Source organism: Ciconia boyciana, chromosome 23 (assembly GCF_034638445.1).
Source record: "Ciconia boyciana chromosome 23, ASM3463844v1, whole genome shotgun sequence".
NCBI lineage: Eukaryota > Metazoa > Chordata > Aves > Ciconiiformes > Ciconiidae > Ciconia > Ciconia boyciana.
The window spans coordinates 2,655,182-2,670,386 of record NC_132956.1 but is presented as its reverse complement, the minus strand read 5'-3'; the positions used below and the strand labels follow the sequence as shown (position 1 = coordinate 2,670,386).

The window sequence follows — 15,205 nt, the reverse complement described above, 5'->3', positions numbered from 1 at the left end:
AGCAATTAGTGCTATGGATTTCATGTGTCTGTGCGTGTATGGATGCTACTTTCTCACCTATAGATGTTTCTGTGTGTGCATGCATATGAACGTGGTAGTCTGGTGATGTATAGCATATAGTGAGTTTAATTTGGGATTCCTGAAGTGAATTGAGGCAGTAAGAACATATGGCAAATGCCAGAAATAATGATCGCATTACACATCTCTGATGAATAATTCAATTCAGTTTAGTACTGTTCCGCCATTAAAATAAACCCCTCACAATATTTGATATAATGCAGCTGAAACACTTGGAGAAAAAATTTTGGAAGGCGAAAGAAGCAGTTGTTTCACTTCTGTTTTAATCACCACCGGTAGAGGAAATCTTAACGCTTAGAATGAAGACATATGTAAAGTCTTGGGCTAGAGCTGTGGCTATTAAACAGCTCTTCTACGTTGTGTAGTAGGGGAGCGGACTTCAGGAGGAAGGACAGTGGTCATGAAGGGCTGCTGTGGAGCTGCAAAGAGAAACTGTTTCTAAAATAGGCCAGGAAAGCACAGCAGAAACTACTAGAAACAACAGTTGGGAGAAATGTGCCAGAATTACTTTTAAAAATGAGAAGGGGAAAAAAACCCAACCCTTTCTCCTAAGCCTAAAGTCCACCATTCTGAATTAGAGTACTCGTAGATTTGGGGCAAAAAAAGACACCCAAATATTTTTGAGCTCTTTTGAAAAAAAGTTCTGCCCCCTGTCACTCGAGGGGTGTGTTTTGGGGAGGGGGATGTGAACATTTCTGCAGGTGCTGGATGCTGTTTAGGCTTGAGTTTTACTAAATGCTCACAGAGCTCTCATGTTGGGTATCCTGCATAGCTTTACAAATGGAGAAAGTGAGGCACAGCCTTAACTATTTGTTAAAGGAGTAGGAGTGTTTGGAATGGAAATTAGGTGTCCTACTTGGACAGTAGGAAGAGGCAGTGGCACTGTAGGTACCTAACATTGCCTGTGAAGGTGGGTGTATAAAAGCCTAAAGCAGGGCTGCAGAAGTTAGGAATAGAAAATATCTCTCCTAACTTCTGGTGTCAGGTAGCTAATGGCATAGACCAAGGCTGATTCTTCATCGAATGAGCAAAACAGATATAACCAGCCCAGTTTGTCTTTTGTTGCATCTGAACTAAAAGCAAAGATAATGTTGATAATTCTGCATTTTACAATGCACTTTTCCATTTTGGGGGTAGGGGGGTGTTTTGTGTAATGCATAGGAGAAGTACTAGCATGCTGCAGAATGATATGCAGAATGATCCTACATCTCCTGCTTCATGGTAACTTCAGGACGTAGTTCTAGCTGCTTGTTTTTCTTCTTTGTTTTTTCTGGCTTTCTTCAATAAGGTATGGTTTTTCAAACTGCTTTCTGTAAAGCACGCTCATGACAGCATCAAGAAATGAATGAAGCTGGTCTGGAGCAGAGAGATGTCCCGCAGCCCTCGTCGTGCGTGGGGCTGGGGCATTTCTGAACCGCGGGGCGAGAGCCAGTACACCCTGTGCTGGCGGAGCTCAGCCGGGCCAGCAGCGTCTCAGCTCTGCTTTTGTCTCACGGACCTGTTCTGCTGTCTCTTCCTGATGGATTTCCATTCTAGAATAAATAGACATTTTGGTTGAAAGCAAATGCCAGCCTCTCCCTTTACAGAGGAATTTAACTTCCTTTGTGCAGAGTGAAACGCCACAGTACAGCATTCTTCATTCAAATCTCCTGTTTTGAAATGAAGAGCCATGAGTACCTGGCTCCCCTCCCTCTCTCTCTCCACACCCAGGAGGCTCATTGCTTGCAAATGAATTAATGTGGTTTCTGAAGGGTGTTTCTGTACATTTCCCACACTTTTTGGTCAGTCTGATTAATTCTTGCACTCTGATGCTCCACGGGGAAGCCCAGGATTGATCACTGCTCATGAGCCTTCCCCAGACTGACATTTCATTCCTTCATAACTTTCTCGTGGTGTTTAAAATGTTCAATAGTGGTGTCAGTAGCGTGCTGGACAGAACGGCCCGTGTTGGAAACAGAAGGTGGTCGGGGAGGACAGGGGTGGTCCCGGGGCTGGTGGGGGAGCAGGAGTTAAACTGCTGCTCCTTGGAGCGTGAGCGCCTTGTGCAATACCCGGTGGAAATCCCCGCTCCTGTCCTCTCTCCCAAAAAGGATCCAGAAACTTACATTTTAGTGGTAGCCAGCCTTGGTTTTGTGAGAAATCAGCAGTCATTTGATTGAAAATGTGTCCAGCATGTGCCTAGCTTTATTCCTTACTGCATTTATTGCCTGACTTCCTAGAACTGGGAGCACACATCCAGGCTCCTTGCATTGCTAACCACCTTTTTTTGTAATTAACACAGCCACGTTTGAGGAAGGAATCTCTTCTTTCTGGGAGGAAGGTTTGAGCGGTCAGTAGGAGTGTGTGACGAACAATACCTGAGAGTCTGGTGCTTCAGGGAGACTTGGTTTGCCCTGGGCCAGAAGCAGAAAGGGCATTTCAAGCAGGAAAAAAACCCCTTAAGTTAAAAATGTTCACCAAATTTTTGGCCATCTATGCAGTGTTGGCTTCGTCACCCTGCATGAGAGGAAGCTGTTCAAATAACTATTAAAAAGTTGTTTGGAGAGCATGTTATTTCAGGTTGCTTAATGAGCCCAAAGCGATTTCTGCCTCCCAGAGTGCACAGGCACTTGGGATGCTCGTTACTGGAGGCTACGAAGAGTTCGTCAGCACAAGCTATTTTCTGAGTACTGAAAACAGAACTGGTGTCTGTGTGTATTGCTTTTGATTACACTAACAGTCCATGTGTCAAAATGACTTTTAAATTATTTATTATATAAATCCATGCTGCAAACCAGTGATAAAATGTGGTTTTGCTACTTGTCCATACTATTTTATCCTGCATTCAGAAAGTGGGAAAGCATAAGCAAAGGATTGTCTGAGGTTTTTTTTGGCCTGATGTCATCTGGGGGAAACCTTTAAGTGAGTACCGCCAATCCTAAAATAGCTGTGAAACTTCCTGCAGGCAGAAGGAGTTGTAATGCTCCTCCGGCTTGCATGTAGGTTTTGGGTTTTCACTTATTTGAAATGTATTGATAAACTTTTATTTGTTTTGAATAAACAGTTGTAGAACCTAAAAATATTATATTGCCTGATGTACTTAGACATGTTACCTTTATCAGGGTTTTTATGTGCTATAGGTTCGTTACAAAGATGAGGCCTTTGCTCGTGCGCACAGGAGGAGTTACCCATGCTCTGCTTTGGAATTGGGGCAGTGAATCCCTGCACAGGGTAATTTAATCTGGATTCTGTTTTTAAACATCCTCCATGAAAAGTCAACAGCGTGGACTGTGTTTTGATAATAGCAAAGGAGACTTTCATGGCTATTTCATTAGACAGAAAGGATCTAAATATTTTATTTGAATTCTGTGTGGATGAAATCCCTTGGCAACTTTGTCAACATGTTTAATTGCATAATTTTGAGCATTTGCTTAAAAGCTTTGCAGAGCTGAAGCCTTGCATCAGGTTGCAGTCTGTGAATTGCAGATGAGTGAGTTTTTGTATGGACATGGAAAACCAATGTACAGGCTTGCTGTGTTCAGTGGAAAGGTGCTTAGTTATAAAATTTCCAAGCTACCAGTTGTGATGGCGGCATTAAACAACTGTAATAAGGAGCGAGGCAGTCGATGCTTTCTGCCTTTTAAGTGACACTCTGGTTGTGCCTAGAAAAGCTGGTAGACCCAAGTAATTAGTGATGCAAATATATTATGATGTAGGTATGAAAATAAAAGATGAGCATCCTCATTACTTCACTGAGAGCAGCCTTAATTTTTGCTTTAAAGCATGTTTTGCGTCCTCTTCTTTTACTTCACTAATGCAAAACTTCATGCGCTCATCTTACACCTCAAAAGTTTTATCAATCTGTATTAGAAAGAATTTCACTACTAACTCCTACAATTCTGTTTATATATTTGTAACTATAAAGGGATTCTTATCAATGTGTATGACCCAGTGCTACGATTTCTCAAATGGGTAAGGAATATCCTGTTTTTTAAAGGAAAATTTACCTTTTCCAGGGCATGCAGTTTCTGACAGGATTATGAACCTGAATCTCCCTCCTGGCTCTGGGTCTTAAACAAAAGACTCTATTTCCTCCTCTTATATCATTTTCACTTCAAAGCCTAGTTTTTAGATTACCAGTGAGATTTTTAAGGCTGTGATGATCAACAGCTTTTGGCTAGCAAAGTAGTTTGTTCCATGAAATTCTCACTGTTACTGTATAAAGGCTTTTCTCAGTCCTTAAACCTCCCAGCCATAGTCAGGGTTGTTGGGCTGTTGTCTGTCATTTGTCACAGCCCTATTTGTATCATGTACCAAAAAAAAATATTGAGGCTGTTTTCACAAAGCTACAAAGTCTTTCACTTTTGGAGTACAGCCTTTCTTATATACGTTGGTAGGAGAAATGCGAACAATTCTGAGCAATTAGTAATGTGCTGGGAATACGTCAAAATACGTAATCCAAACCATTTTCTGAAACTTATTTATATATTCAAATGGTTTTAACTTTTACTCGAAGCTGTAGTGTTGGTGGTTGGTTAATTTTTTGAAACTGAATGGAGTCTTAACTTCCAACGACACTGCAATCTTAACCTAAACCTCAGCGGGGTTGGCAGAGGGGCAGGTGGATGCTGTGCCGCTGCCGTCGTACTCTGATGTTCAGCACCCGAGTGCGTGGCAGCTTTCAGGAGACGGGGATTTAAGAAATTCATCACAGACAAGGCGCAAGATCTGAAATTACTGCTCCAGCCTTCTGTATGAAGCGGAGATTTTGTTCATTTTGGACTGCTCTGTCTTTCATATGCTGCCGAGTAGCCTGAAAGATAAGATTGTGTTAGAGCTGTGCGTGCAATTTAATGCTTGGTGACTTCCAATCCTTCTGTGTAATTGCTTCTTATGTGCTGGGCAAGGGTCCTGAAAAGTCAGGGGCAACTGAGCTACAGGCGAAGGTTTGAATCTGCTGACTTCCACCTTCTAATTCGTGGTTTGATTCTGTTTTGCTTTGATTTTGATGTGCCTCCTGCTTGTATTGAGCTTACATGGCATTAACATGGGAGGAGGACTGCTCCTCACAAAGCAGCCATGGGGGACCACTAATTCAAGGCAAGAGTGCGTCCGGTTTTGGAGTTCAGCTCTGCCAGTTGGAGCAGATTTGTGTGGGTGAGACGATTGCTGTTTAATCTGGGCGGGAGCTGGGGGTTGGTGGTTCTGTTTTGTTTTGTCATCCCACTCCTTTCCCAAGCTTGTCATCTTTTTATACAGCATGGCATTTGGGATAGGGGTGGGGACATCTTGAGAAAGCTACAGAGCAGCTACATGGAGATGTAGCTAGATACTGAAAAGCAGCTCAGGCTGCTTGTGCCTTCTCCTGGTACTCTGTGCTGTGCAGGCCGTGATTCACCGTGTTGCTATCCACTTAGAGCAGTTAAAGCTTATCGCTGGGAAGAGTTGAAACCCTGCCTAGGGAGATGATCCTGCTTGGAACAGGAACGTTGCTCAGACTGCACGAGATGACTGGGCGAGGAGGTCTCCTGGGTCTGAGTTTGTGCTTCTAGCTCTGTACATGACTTACTGAAGAATGAACAAGTTGGTACAGAAATTTCTTTGTTTCTTTCTTCCAACTTTAGTTTATAGGATGCTTAAGCCAAAAAAAAAAAAAAATCATTTTGGTAAATTCTTTTTCAGAAGCCGAACGTTGCATGCCATAGAAGAGCAAGGTATAGTTCCAGTCAGAGTGTATATGTGCGCTTGCTCTGGGTTTTATGATATTGTTTTATGATAGCGCAAATTCCTGCCAGGAGCGTTGTAGAAACCCTCTCCTGGTTGGTGTAGTTTGAGAAGCCCCCACTGTTCAGTAGAGGTCTGTAATTGCACCATGATTCTTACAATCTGCTCAAGTGTTTAAAAACAAACAAACAACACCTTTTTTAAAATTAAGGATAACCTACTATTAATTTTGTTTACTGGATCCTTCCCAAGATTGTAGGGTTAGGAGCGTTTTGGGACCTTGGATTTGTCATGTAACTAGCCACCTAGAGACTCATCTAGTTCAAACTAGCGGGCTTTTTCAAGAAGGAACAATCAATTCATGAAGATCATCCGTATTTTTTAAAGATATGACTAGGTGTGGTGGCAGCTTACACTGTAGTGTGTCTCTTAGCTTGCCTGTGATGGAAATGACTGGTGATGACCTTTCCATGGAAGTATTAGAGGCACCATCAATTAAATGCCAGCATTTTGTTCAGGACAATTACCTTCATGATAATGCAGTAGCATTTGTGCCTATCAATACTTTATATACTTCAAAGTTTAAAAAGGGGGAAAAAAAAAGTCAAATCGATTATAAATATCCAGAGTGACAAATGTGACTAAAATACAGAAGGTAGAAGATCCTTCCTTGCCCTTTGAATTTGTTAATAACTAGATGTGCCTGCTGACTGCTACAGGGAATATTGAAAAGGTAGCTGCAAAAAGGATAGAAATAAAATTATGCAACTGTCTAGAATTATACAATACTCTGTCCCTCTGTGACCTAGGTGACTTTATGATCTGGGGATGGAAGTGAGTAAATGGCTTGTTTTAAACGGATGGAAAACTTTTTATTGCTATTAGGGACATTTTAATTATGTAGTTGTCAGCCACAAGAGCTACAAATACGATAGAAAGGGTTCTGTGATACAGGGCAAGGCTTAGTGTGAGAGTAAGAATACCTGGTGTTTAATCTGAATTCTGCTACAGGCATCTTGACCTTGAATTAAATGTGTTTATTCACCTTCAGGCACTTGAAGCACTGGCAGCAGGAGCACAGTCTTGAGGATGCTGGTCCTTGTCTTGAATGATCACAGTGGGTGGGATCGCGAAGGTCTACAAGTTTTAGAAAAGGAAAGGAGGTGGAAGGCTTTTTGGTGTTTAAAGTGGCTGTTAACCTAATAACCTGTGTAAATTAAAAGATGCGAAAGCAGTGAATTCAAAATTAAAGTGGTGGTTGTGACTGCAGACATAAAAAGGTCCTGTGTAGTACGGTGACCCGCGGGTTAGAGCACGCACAGCCTCTGACTCTGCCGTGGTATGTTCTCAGAGTAAGTCTGAAAAAAAAATCTTTTGCTTGTGTAAGCAATGGGAAAACAAGCAGACACTTTATACTCTAGAAAGCCCAGTAAGCCTCAGGAAATTCCTACATTCTTGATTTTATTTTGTGGCAAAGTACTGTGTGGTGTGTTTTTGAAAGATGAGCAAGGTTGCCCTTCTCCAGCCCAGCGCCACAGATTCGATAAGCTGGAGCTGAATAGCTTATTGTTCCCCTGCGGGCAGCCCGATCAGCTGTCACTGTTCCCCTCAAAAAACACTGAGTTTATTTATAAAGAAAAAGTGCTGATAGCACATTTCTTACTAAAGGAAAAGGTTACTAGTTCTTGCTGCTGTTTAGCAGGAGAGCTGTGTGTGAAGTATCCCACCTTGAGGACCAAGAGCTTGAGCTTCGTTGTAACTTAATATTAAAATACATGTGCTCTGCTGATCTCTGAGATCAGCCTTGAGATCAGCCAGGTCTAGTCTTTGAGAACTACTAGTTTTTTGGAACTGGTCCTTTGGATTTCTGCTTTTTCTCCTGGAGCTAGTTTCTCAGTTGAGAACATGACTGATAGAGAACCTTGCAGTTTGCCAGGTTGTCGCCCTTGTAAAAGATCTGTCAGTTGTAGCACAGAGAAGGGTAGGTAGCCACACCGTTACCTGTCAGAGCTGTATCTGGTATTTCCTATTTCTACTCCAATCTTCTTTTTAAATGTGGTGCCTAGTGTTCATCAATGCTAATAGTGTAGCTGACTTTTTCTGGAAAATAAAACTCTGCAGATGACCAAGCCCTAAATGCATGAATACGTCATATTCAGTTGAGATATTTGCTGCGTTTGAATTTTGTGTCTCGTTCGTTATCCGCTCAGCAGAAAATGCCAGATCTGCTCAAGTATTTTCTTTGTGTGATACCTTTTCATGGGTCTAGGAACTAAGGCACAGCTTATTAAAATTAGTGTCTTTGCCCAATGAGTTTTCAAAAGGTCACAGAGTTGTTTCTATGTTGGGACCATCCCTTTTGTTGAGGAAAGGGTGGAGGAGAAGACACAAAGGGAGGAAGAGCTTTCTACTACTTCTTGCCTTGAAGGATGTTCTCTCTTGAATGTCAGACCTGCAGATGAGTATTAGGTTAAGGATTAGGCAGACTGATTCATTGCAGCAAGGAAACACTACGTTACTGTGCATTTTGGTGCTATTATCGTCTAGCTACCTCGCCTTATTTTCTTTATGAAAGTCGTAATGACAAAACCACAGGTAGAGTGGGGTTGTCTTGTTTGCATTGCACGGGACTAAACCTGTCACTCGCGCAGAGTTTTGCAAATCCATTAGTGGTTTTGTAATTGGGGACTGAAGTGAATGGAGAAGATGTATATAGTATATGTTGAGCATCAACAGCAAATTTTAAGTAAGTGCTAGCAGATCTAACGTACATATTTGTTCTTTCCCCGTACCCCTCCTAACCCCCGCTAATCCCGAAATACTTTTGCTAGCTGGAACTGAGCAACCAACAAAGAAATCTCACCAACAAAGAAATCTCTCAAACTTGCAAGAAACGCAATACGCAGGTTTTACCTGGTGTTGCTCATGCCTCCTGTGCTGCCTTCCCTGCGGACCCCGCTGTAGGGTAGAGGCTCCTTGTAGCTTCCTCAGGGTTTGCTTCTGCAGTGCCCTTGCAGCCAGCCCTCCCAGGAGGACCAGGAGGTGCTGGGCCCTGCCCAGGGGTGAACCCGCACCCTTCCTGCCGCAGCCACCTGGGCTGGAGAGGGAAGTGTAACTGGGGCTTCCCTGGGCCCGGAGAAACGGGCCTGCTGAAGTGGTTTTGATTAAAGAAGTATGTGGACAACTCAGGCCTGTGTATTTGCTTGTAGTTGTATTTCGTGATGAAGAGACAGAAGTTTTCTGTTTCCTAAAATTCTCTCCTGAGAAAAAAATAAACTTGACCGGCTTTGCCCACACGTCGCCGTTTTGACTACTCCGTTTCGTTCTGTGTTACGACCTTGCTGCCTGTCTTTTCTCCTCGCAGTGAAAGCTACAGAAGCCCCTGGGTACTACAGTCTCAGAGAAGTGGTACTACCAAACTCAAGTGCTAATCAAGGTCATCTTCAAGCTTGAAAACCCCACACTTTTGCAGATTTTTTTTTTTTTTTTTTTTTGGCAAGCCTAACTATTATCCGTATTTGTATACATGTGTGTTGGGTTTTGGAGTCCCTAAAATAAAGATGCACGCTTTCTTCATTGCAAATCCTGGACCCCCTGAAACTGTTCCCGCAGCTGTGAGCACACTTCAAGGCAACTGATACTCATAGTGCATGGCAAGAGTAAGGCTCTCAGAGGTCCAGATGGCATGCTTTTTCTGGGCAAAGGGACAAGCATGCTGAGGAGGCCAAGCTGGCCTCTATTATTACGTATCTCAGGAATTAGCAATGAAGTAGTTGATTAAAAAATTGCATTTGGAAAATGATACTAACCCATCTTCAGTTGTGGTGACAAAGTTGTGGGAGCCCGCAGTTGCAATGCATAGATATAAACAAAGCTGTGCATGCTGAAGATCTGAATGTTACTTGTTTTATTGCTGATTCTGAATTCAGCTTGGAACAACCCATCTCTGAAAACCTTTGGAAAGAGCAGCGATAACAGTCAAGCAGTAGCAGGCATCTCTAAAGTTTGAGTGCTCAAAGACCTTTAGATGAAAGTGCATATTTTATTGTTTTCACATTGAGTTTATTGCCTGTATAAAAGCCAAATAACCTCTACTAGCTGTATCACTGAATATTTCTGCATTTTTAGGCTAAGGGACTGATGCATTTCTGCTATGTTTTCTTGCCCTGTTTGTCTGCCATTTCACTATTCTGTCCCTCAAATACAGAATCAGTAAGATAAGGAGAACAACACCCTGGCTTAAAGGGCTAATGTGAGAAGTTTTCATATTTGTAAAAACTTGTAAAACTTTTTGTAAAATATTGTGTAAATACAAATAGATATCCTCAGTAACCATTATGCATAATAATAATATTAACGCCTGTATCTGTGTGCTTTATGGGTCCTTTAGACATAGATATGTTACTTGCAGATATTTTAAAAAGAAAAATAGTCTTACTGGAGATAATTCCCTAATGGGAAGTGCTGTCATGTTGGCTCTCTCAAGGGATGTCTTTATCTGTTTTGATGGCTTGGTTTATAATGAGAGCTGCACAGCTGGAGACTCAGTAACTAACTGAATAATCCAAAATGGGTGCCTTTGGGGAGTGCCCCAGTATGCGCAACGTCTTGTTTCTGCATCAAGAGTAGTCTGCAAAGGAATTTGATAGAAATTCCCTGAAGTGATTTTCTGAGCTGACGTGGGGTATTGCAGCATTCAGTCCTTTTTCCAGACTGAGATTCAGTACATTTTTGGGCAGTGACCACTTCTTTTTGATGCCAAAAACGCACTTGACACTTGTAATTGATGCACTGTTCAGCAGTAAAGCCTTGCTTGTAGATCTGTGCACCGGACTGCAGGTTATTGGATGGCTTTCCTGCGACCGGTGCATCCGAGATGCAATCGTCATCATTTTCTGTCTGCAGATATAGTTAATCATAGTGGAGCTTTGCTGACATATTACTAATGAGGGAATATATTTTTAACTATGTTTTACTGGGGAATTTTTATGGTCTTTTCTTTAATGGGATTTTGTTTAATCTTCAGTGCTTTTATTTGTTACAGAGATCCGTGCCCAATTGGTAGAGCAGCTGAAATGCCTTGACCAACAGTGTGAGCTTCGGGTCCAGTTACTGCAGGACTTGCAGGATTTCTTCCGCAAGAAGGCAGAGATTGAGATGGATTACTCAAGGAATTTGGAGAAGTTGGCTGAGAGATTCCTGGCTAAAACTAGGAGCACCAAAGACCAGCAATTCAAGTAGAGTATTTGCCTTTTGTTTTTGCCCTTTTTCCCTGCAGATGTGGTCGCAAGGGTAGGAATGCAAAAAGAGAGCTGATATAGTGAATGTAGGTGTCGGCACTGTTGTGGATGTCAGAATAAAATGTTTCCCAAGTTTGTGATAAACACAGAACCCATTTCATGTTTCCACGCAGCCCGGTTGCTAGCTTCATTTCAGTAATTCCTGGTAGGTCATATGTTGTCAGCAGGGAGTGGAACAGTAAAAATTGGCACAATCTAAACCGGGTAGTTTTCTTGGGAAAGTGGGCAAAGCTGTACACCGGATTTGATGGACGAAGGCAGGATTTCCTTCAGTGTCAGTGGCTTTGGTCTGGTTTTTTTACGAGTAACTGTTTCTAATCTGTTATATGCTGTGATTTGCCATTGTAGCACTCTGTTTTCAATATCCTACACATACTCAGTGTAGGATTTAAGAGTGTTGTGTATCTGCTGCTATCACTTCAAAACAGTAGAGAAATAAGCCAATAATACTTCCAAATAGAGCTGTGCCATTTTGGGGAGTGGGTGGGGAGGGAATCCCTATATATTAATCTGATGGGACTCAATTCAAATTTAAAGATATCCTTACTGACAATCAGTTTTCTCACCTGCTTGAAACATTATTTACAGGTAGGTCTGACCATACTGCTTTGGTTGTTACCTGCTTTGCTGTTTGAGTTGGGATGACTAACGCATATCGAACATGGTTTTGTGGATTCAGAGCCTTCTGATTTACTACTGACTCCTGCCTGGAGGAAGGGACACAGGTGCTTTTCCCAGGAAGGGGGATGCAGGAGAGGACCTGTGAATGAAGGAGGGGCTGGTGCAGGCTGTATGGCACAGAGACATCAGCCCACTGAGTAGGTGGCCAGCACGAAGCCACAGCCACGGGTCTCCTGTAGCTGACATCTGGGCAGTGCACAAGCTTGTTGGGTTTTGTTGTCAGGGTAGCAGCTGGGGGAAAACACGGAGCAAAAGCAGCCTTGGGATGTGAATCACTTCTGCTTTGGACAGATTGGTCTGAGAGGATCCATCTGGGTCTGCCTCCACCCAAAGTACAATGTAACTTTTAGCATTGTTTGGGTCAGGCCATTATCTGTGTTTTTGTTTTTTTGTTGTTGCTGTGTTTGGAGGGATGTGGGGATATATCAGCTTTCCCTTTCCGCTAGAAGCTCTTTTTGTGAAAGCCATTAAGTAGGCACCATTTCAGTTTCCTTTCTGTACAGCTTTGATGTCATTTACTTTAGTTCTCATTTAAAATGCACGTTGTGCTACATTGTTGGGAAACAGGACTCCCAAGCATAGCTATTTGACAGGTTGGAGAAGTGTTATTCTGCATATCTATAGAGCTGTAATTGTCTTAAGTATTTTTTTTCTTTTCCTTTACAGTGAAAGTGTTCTTGTCACTATAAGCTGCGCATATTCTACACATGCCTTTAAGATGGCACTAAAGAAATGATGTCTCAAGCTATAATTTTCCTCTGCATTATGATTTGGTCTTTTTCAGTTTTTTGTTGTTATTTCTCATGAAAATTGAGGTGATTTCCTTTATATTACATGATATGAAACATCCCATCAGAAACGCTTTTGTATTCAGCTTTCAGCATTGGGAAAATTGTATATAGCTTACTTCCTATTTTGAGGTTTAGAGTGAATTTTTGATGTGGAAGTTTTCACCATAGTTGAACAGAATCCTACATGGTGTCACGCGTCATGTCAATTAAATATGCTGGCTGTGATACTGCAGGGTTCTTTTAATTTTGTTTGCTTGTTCTAATGCATTTTCCTCATTGCCCCCTGCACCCAGTTTTTGAGCTGTTTGTACTTTAGGTAGGCTTTATAAAGTTGTATCTGGACAAAATTGACCTCAAATATCCTAGCTATTGATTGTAGCCTGAATTGGACAGGTGATTTCTATCAGCACATAAAACTTTCCCTTGAATTTCTGAATTAAATGTCCATGCTTTTGTGGTCAAGTCCAGGGCATTGCCCGAAATACTCTGAAATCTGTTACTAAGCGCGAGTTTCACTTTGCTTTGCAGAGAGAGGGATAACGCTGCTCAGGCTCCCGATTTTGCTTACATTAGCAGCAGATAGCTCCTGGCAGAAAAGCACCTTGCTCTTGAAATATGTCACCCCTGCAAGGTTTGAGTCCCAAATGTACAAGTTGTTAATTCGGTCAAGAGTTGGAATAAGGCAAGAAAGTAACTCTTAACTCAAAGGCTGCTGGGTCTGTGGGCAGTATTTGTCACAGCGGTGGCACACGGTTGTAAAGCTGTCTGTCCTGGGTAGCTCCATCTATTACTTGTTTGGTCATTTGTGTCTGCTGGCTGTAACATTCAGAAATGTGTCAGAATACTGCAGGGATCAGTAAGGAAGCAATTCCAATTATAATTACCTATCCCCAACACTGCTTTGTCTGAACAGTGAAGAGTAACTTGGCTGCTGTCTTTTCTGTAGATACTGAGGCTGTAATCTCATTTGGAAGCCCCCAGAAGACCATTTGATCAAAGCCAACCATCAGATCTCTCCTGCTAAGGAGCCTGGTATTACATGACTACGAGATGTGCACAGGCGGGTGGCTACTCTGTAATTGCCTGGCTGTGACCCTATAAATATACAGTAATAGCATGTTCTTTCGATAACATGATAATTATGTCAGAAGGTACTATATCATTCAGTGACTGCTTACCATGTCACTTGCCGGTTTTAGATCTCATAACACACTGTCAAGGAGGAAATCTGTCAGGCAGTAACCCTGTAATTTGCATGTGCTTTCATACTCGATAGCTATTATGTAATTGCCAAGTTGCTCCGAATGTGTTCATTTAAGGGAATGCTGTCAAGGGCAGGAGGCTTCAGTCTGACCCTTGAAATGGGATTGTGTGGCTTCCTCCACCATCCATCTCCAGGCTGGTAAAAGCACATGCTGAAAGGAAAGAGCAATGTGAAGCGCAGGCTTGTGTTGGGTTTCTAACAAATGCATTGCATGGGGTTTATTTTTCTTAGATGTGGCTGCATCAGAGGGTAAGCTGATCAGGTGGCTACGTTTTCCATATGGGTTTTGAAATGTAGGTGGTTAGGGCTTGACAGCAAACTGTGTATAGCTGGTGATGGACTTAAAGGGTGCTTGCGCATTGCACAGTTTGAAGCTAGCTTCACTGGAGCATCTTAAAATGATTTACAGAGGTAGGTGTATGTTATTCTCATTTCATATCTTTGAAGAAGGGAAACAGATTGGTTTAGCCAAGGTGACATATGAGTTGATGACAGTTGGCTATATCCCAGGTTTTATTTGCTTTTAACTACTCTGCCATGGCTGTTAGACCTCACTTTGCCTATTCTCTTTTAAAAATGTTTTTTCAATTAGAACAGAACTATTAAAGAGAATAGTCATATAAAATGTATATATTTGGTAAGGCTTCTTCAGTACCCATTGGTAAATATCCTTGCACAAGATGTAAGGACTGGAGGAAAAAAAAGAATGCCTTTCACAGCCTGAGTCTTATAACTCCAGTTGTTACAAGAGCTTCTTGGTCACAAGTTTGGTATAGTCATCGCTCCTTAAAGATCTGCCTAACTGAAGGCCTCTTGTGTAGCAGTTAGATGAGAGCCTCCATCTCAGCAGGTCTCTGTCCTCCCTGTTGGGTCTCGGGGGTCCCTGCAGGCAGCAGCGCTGGGTGTGGGTCTGACTTCATCCTCAGAGGAAGGCGCTCTCCCACTGCAGTGAAACCCTGGGACCTTTAACTCCAGCCTTCAGTTCTCCTGTTTAATGTGATTTTGTCCTAAAGGCATTTGCCTATTCAGATAATCAGTTAACAACATAAAAACTGTGGCAAACCTTGAGTGATTCCTTTCAAGGGAGAAAATGGGAAAAAAGAAAAAAACAAAAAAGAAAAAAATAAAGAAAAAATGAAAAGACGATGCTATTTTAAGGCCATGTCTTAAATCAAGATAATCTTTGGAAGTAGGATACTGAGTAGCAATTGTCAGCTGGAGAGCCGAATGTCCAGGATATCCCAGCATGAAATTCAGATGGCTTTCTGGCAGCCTTTGCCTTGAAGTAGAAGATGCAGAATAAGTCTGGCAACCTTCAGGCTGAGCACTTGTAAACAACAGATGTTCATAACTGGAATCTTTTGGAAGAGAAGGGCAGGGAGCAGCAT

General features: G+C 42.1%; 1 protein-coding gene across 6 annotated transcripts in view; it reads left to right on the top strand.

Moving 5' to 3' along the window:
• Positions 1–15,205, top strand: part of SRGAP2 (SLIT-ROBO Rho GTPase activating protein 2) — a 113,638-nt gene that overhangs the window by 27,773 nt on the left and 70,660 nt on the right. For all 6 annotated transcript variants that reach the window (XR_012046152.1, XM_072886249.1, XM_072886246.1 and 3 more), the window contains exon 3: positions 10,826–11,018. Coding sequence is in view for 5 of the 6 variants with exons in the window: in XM_072886249.1 (XP_072742350.1) it covers positions 10,826–11,018 (193 nt within the window). In the remaining variant the exon portion in view is untranslated. The remainder of the gene's footprint in view (positions 1–10,825; positions 11,019–15,205) is intronic.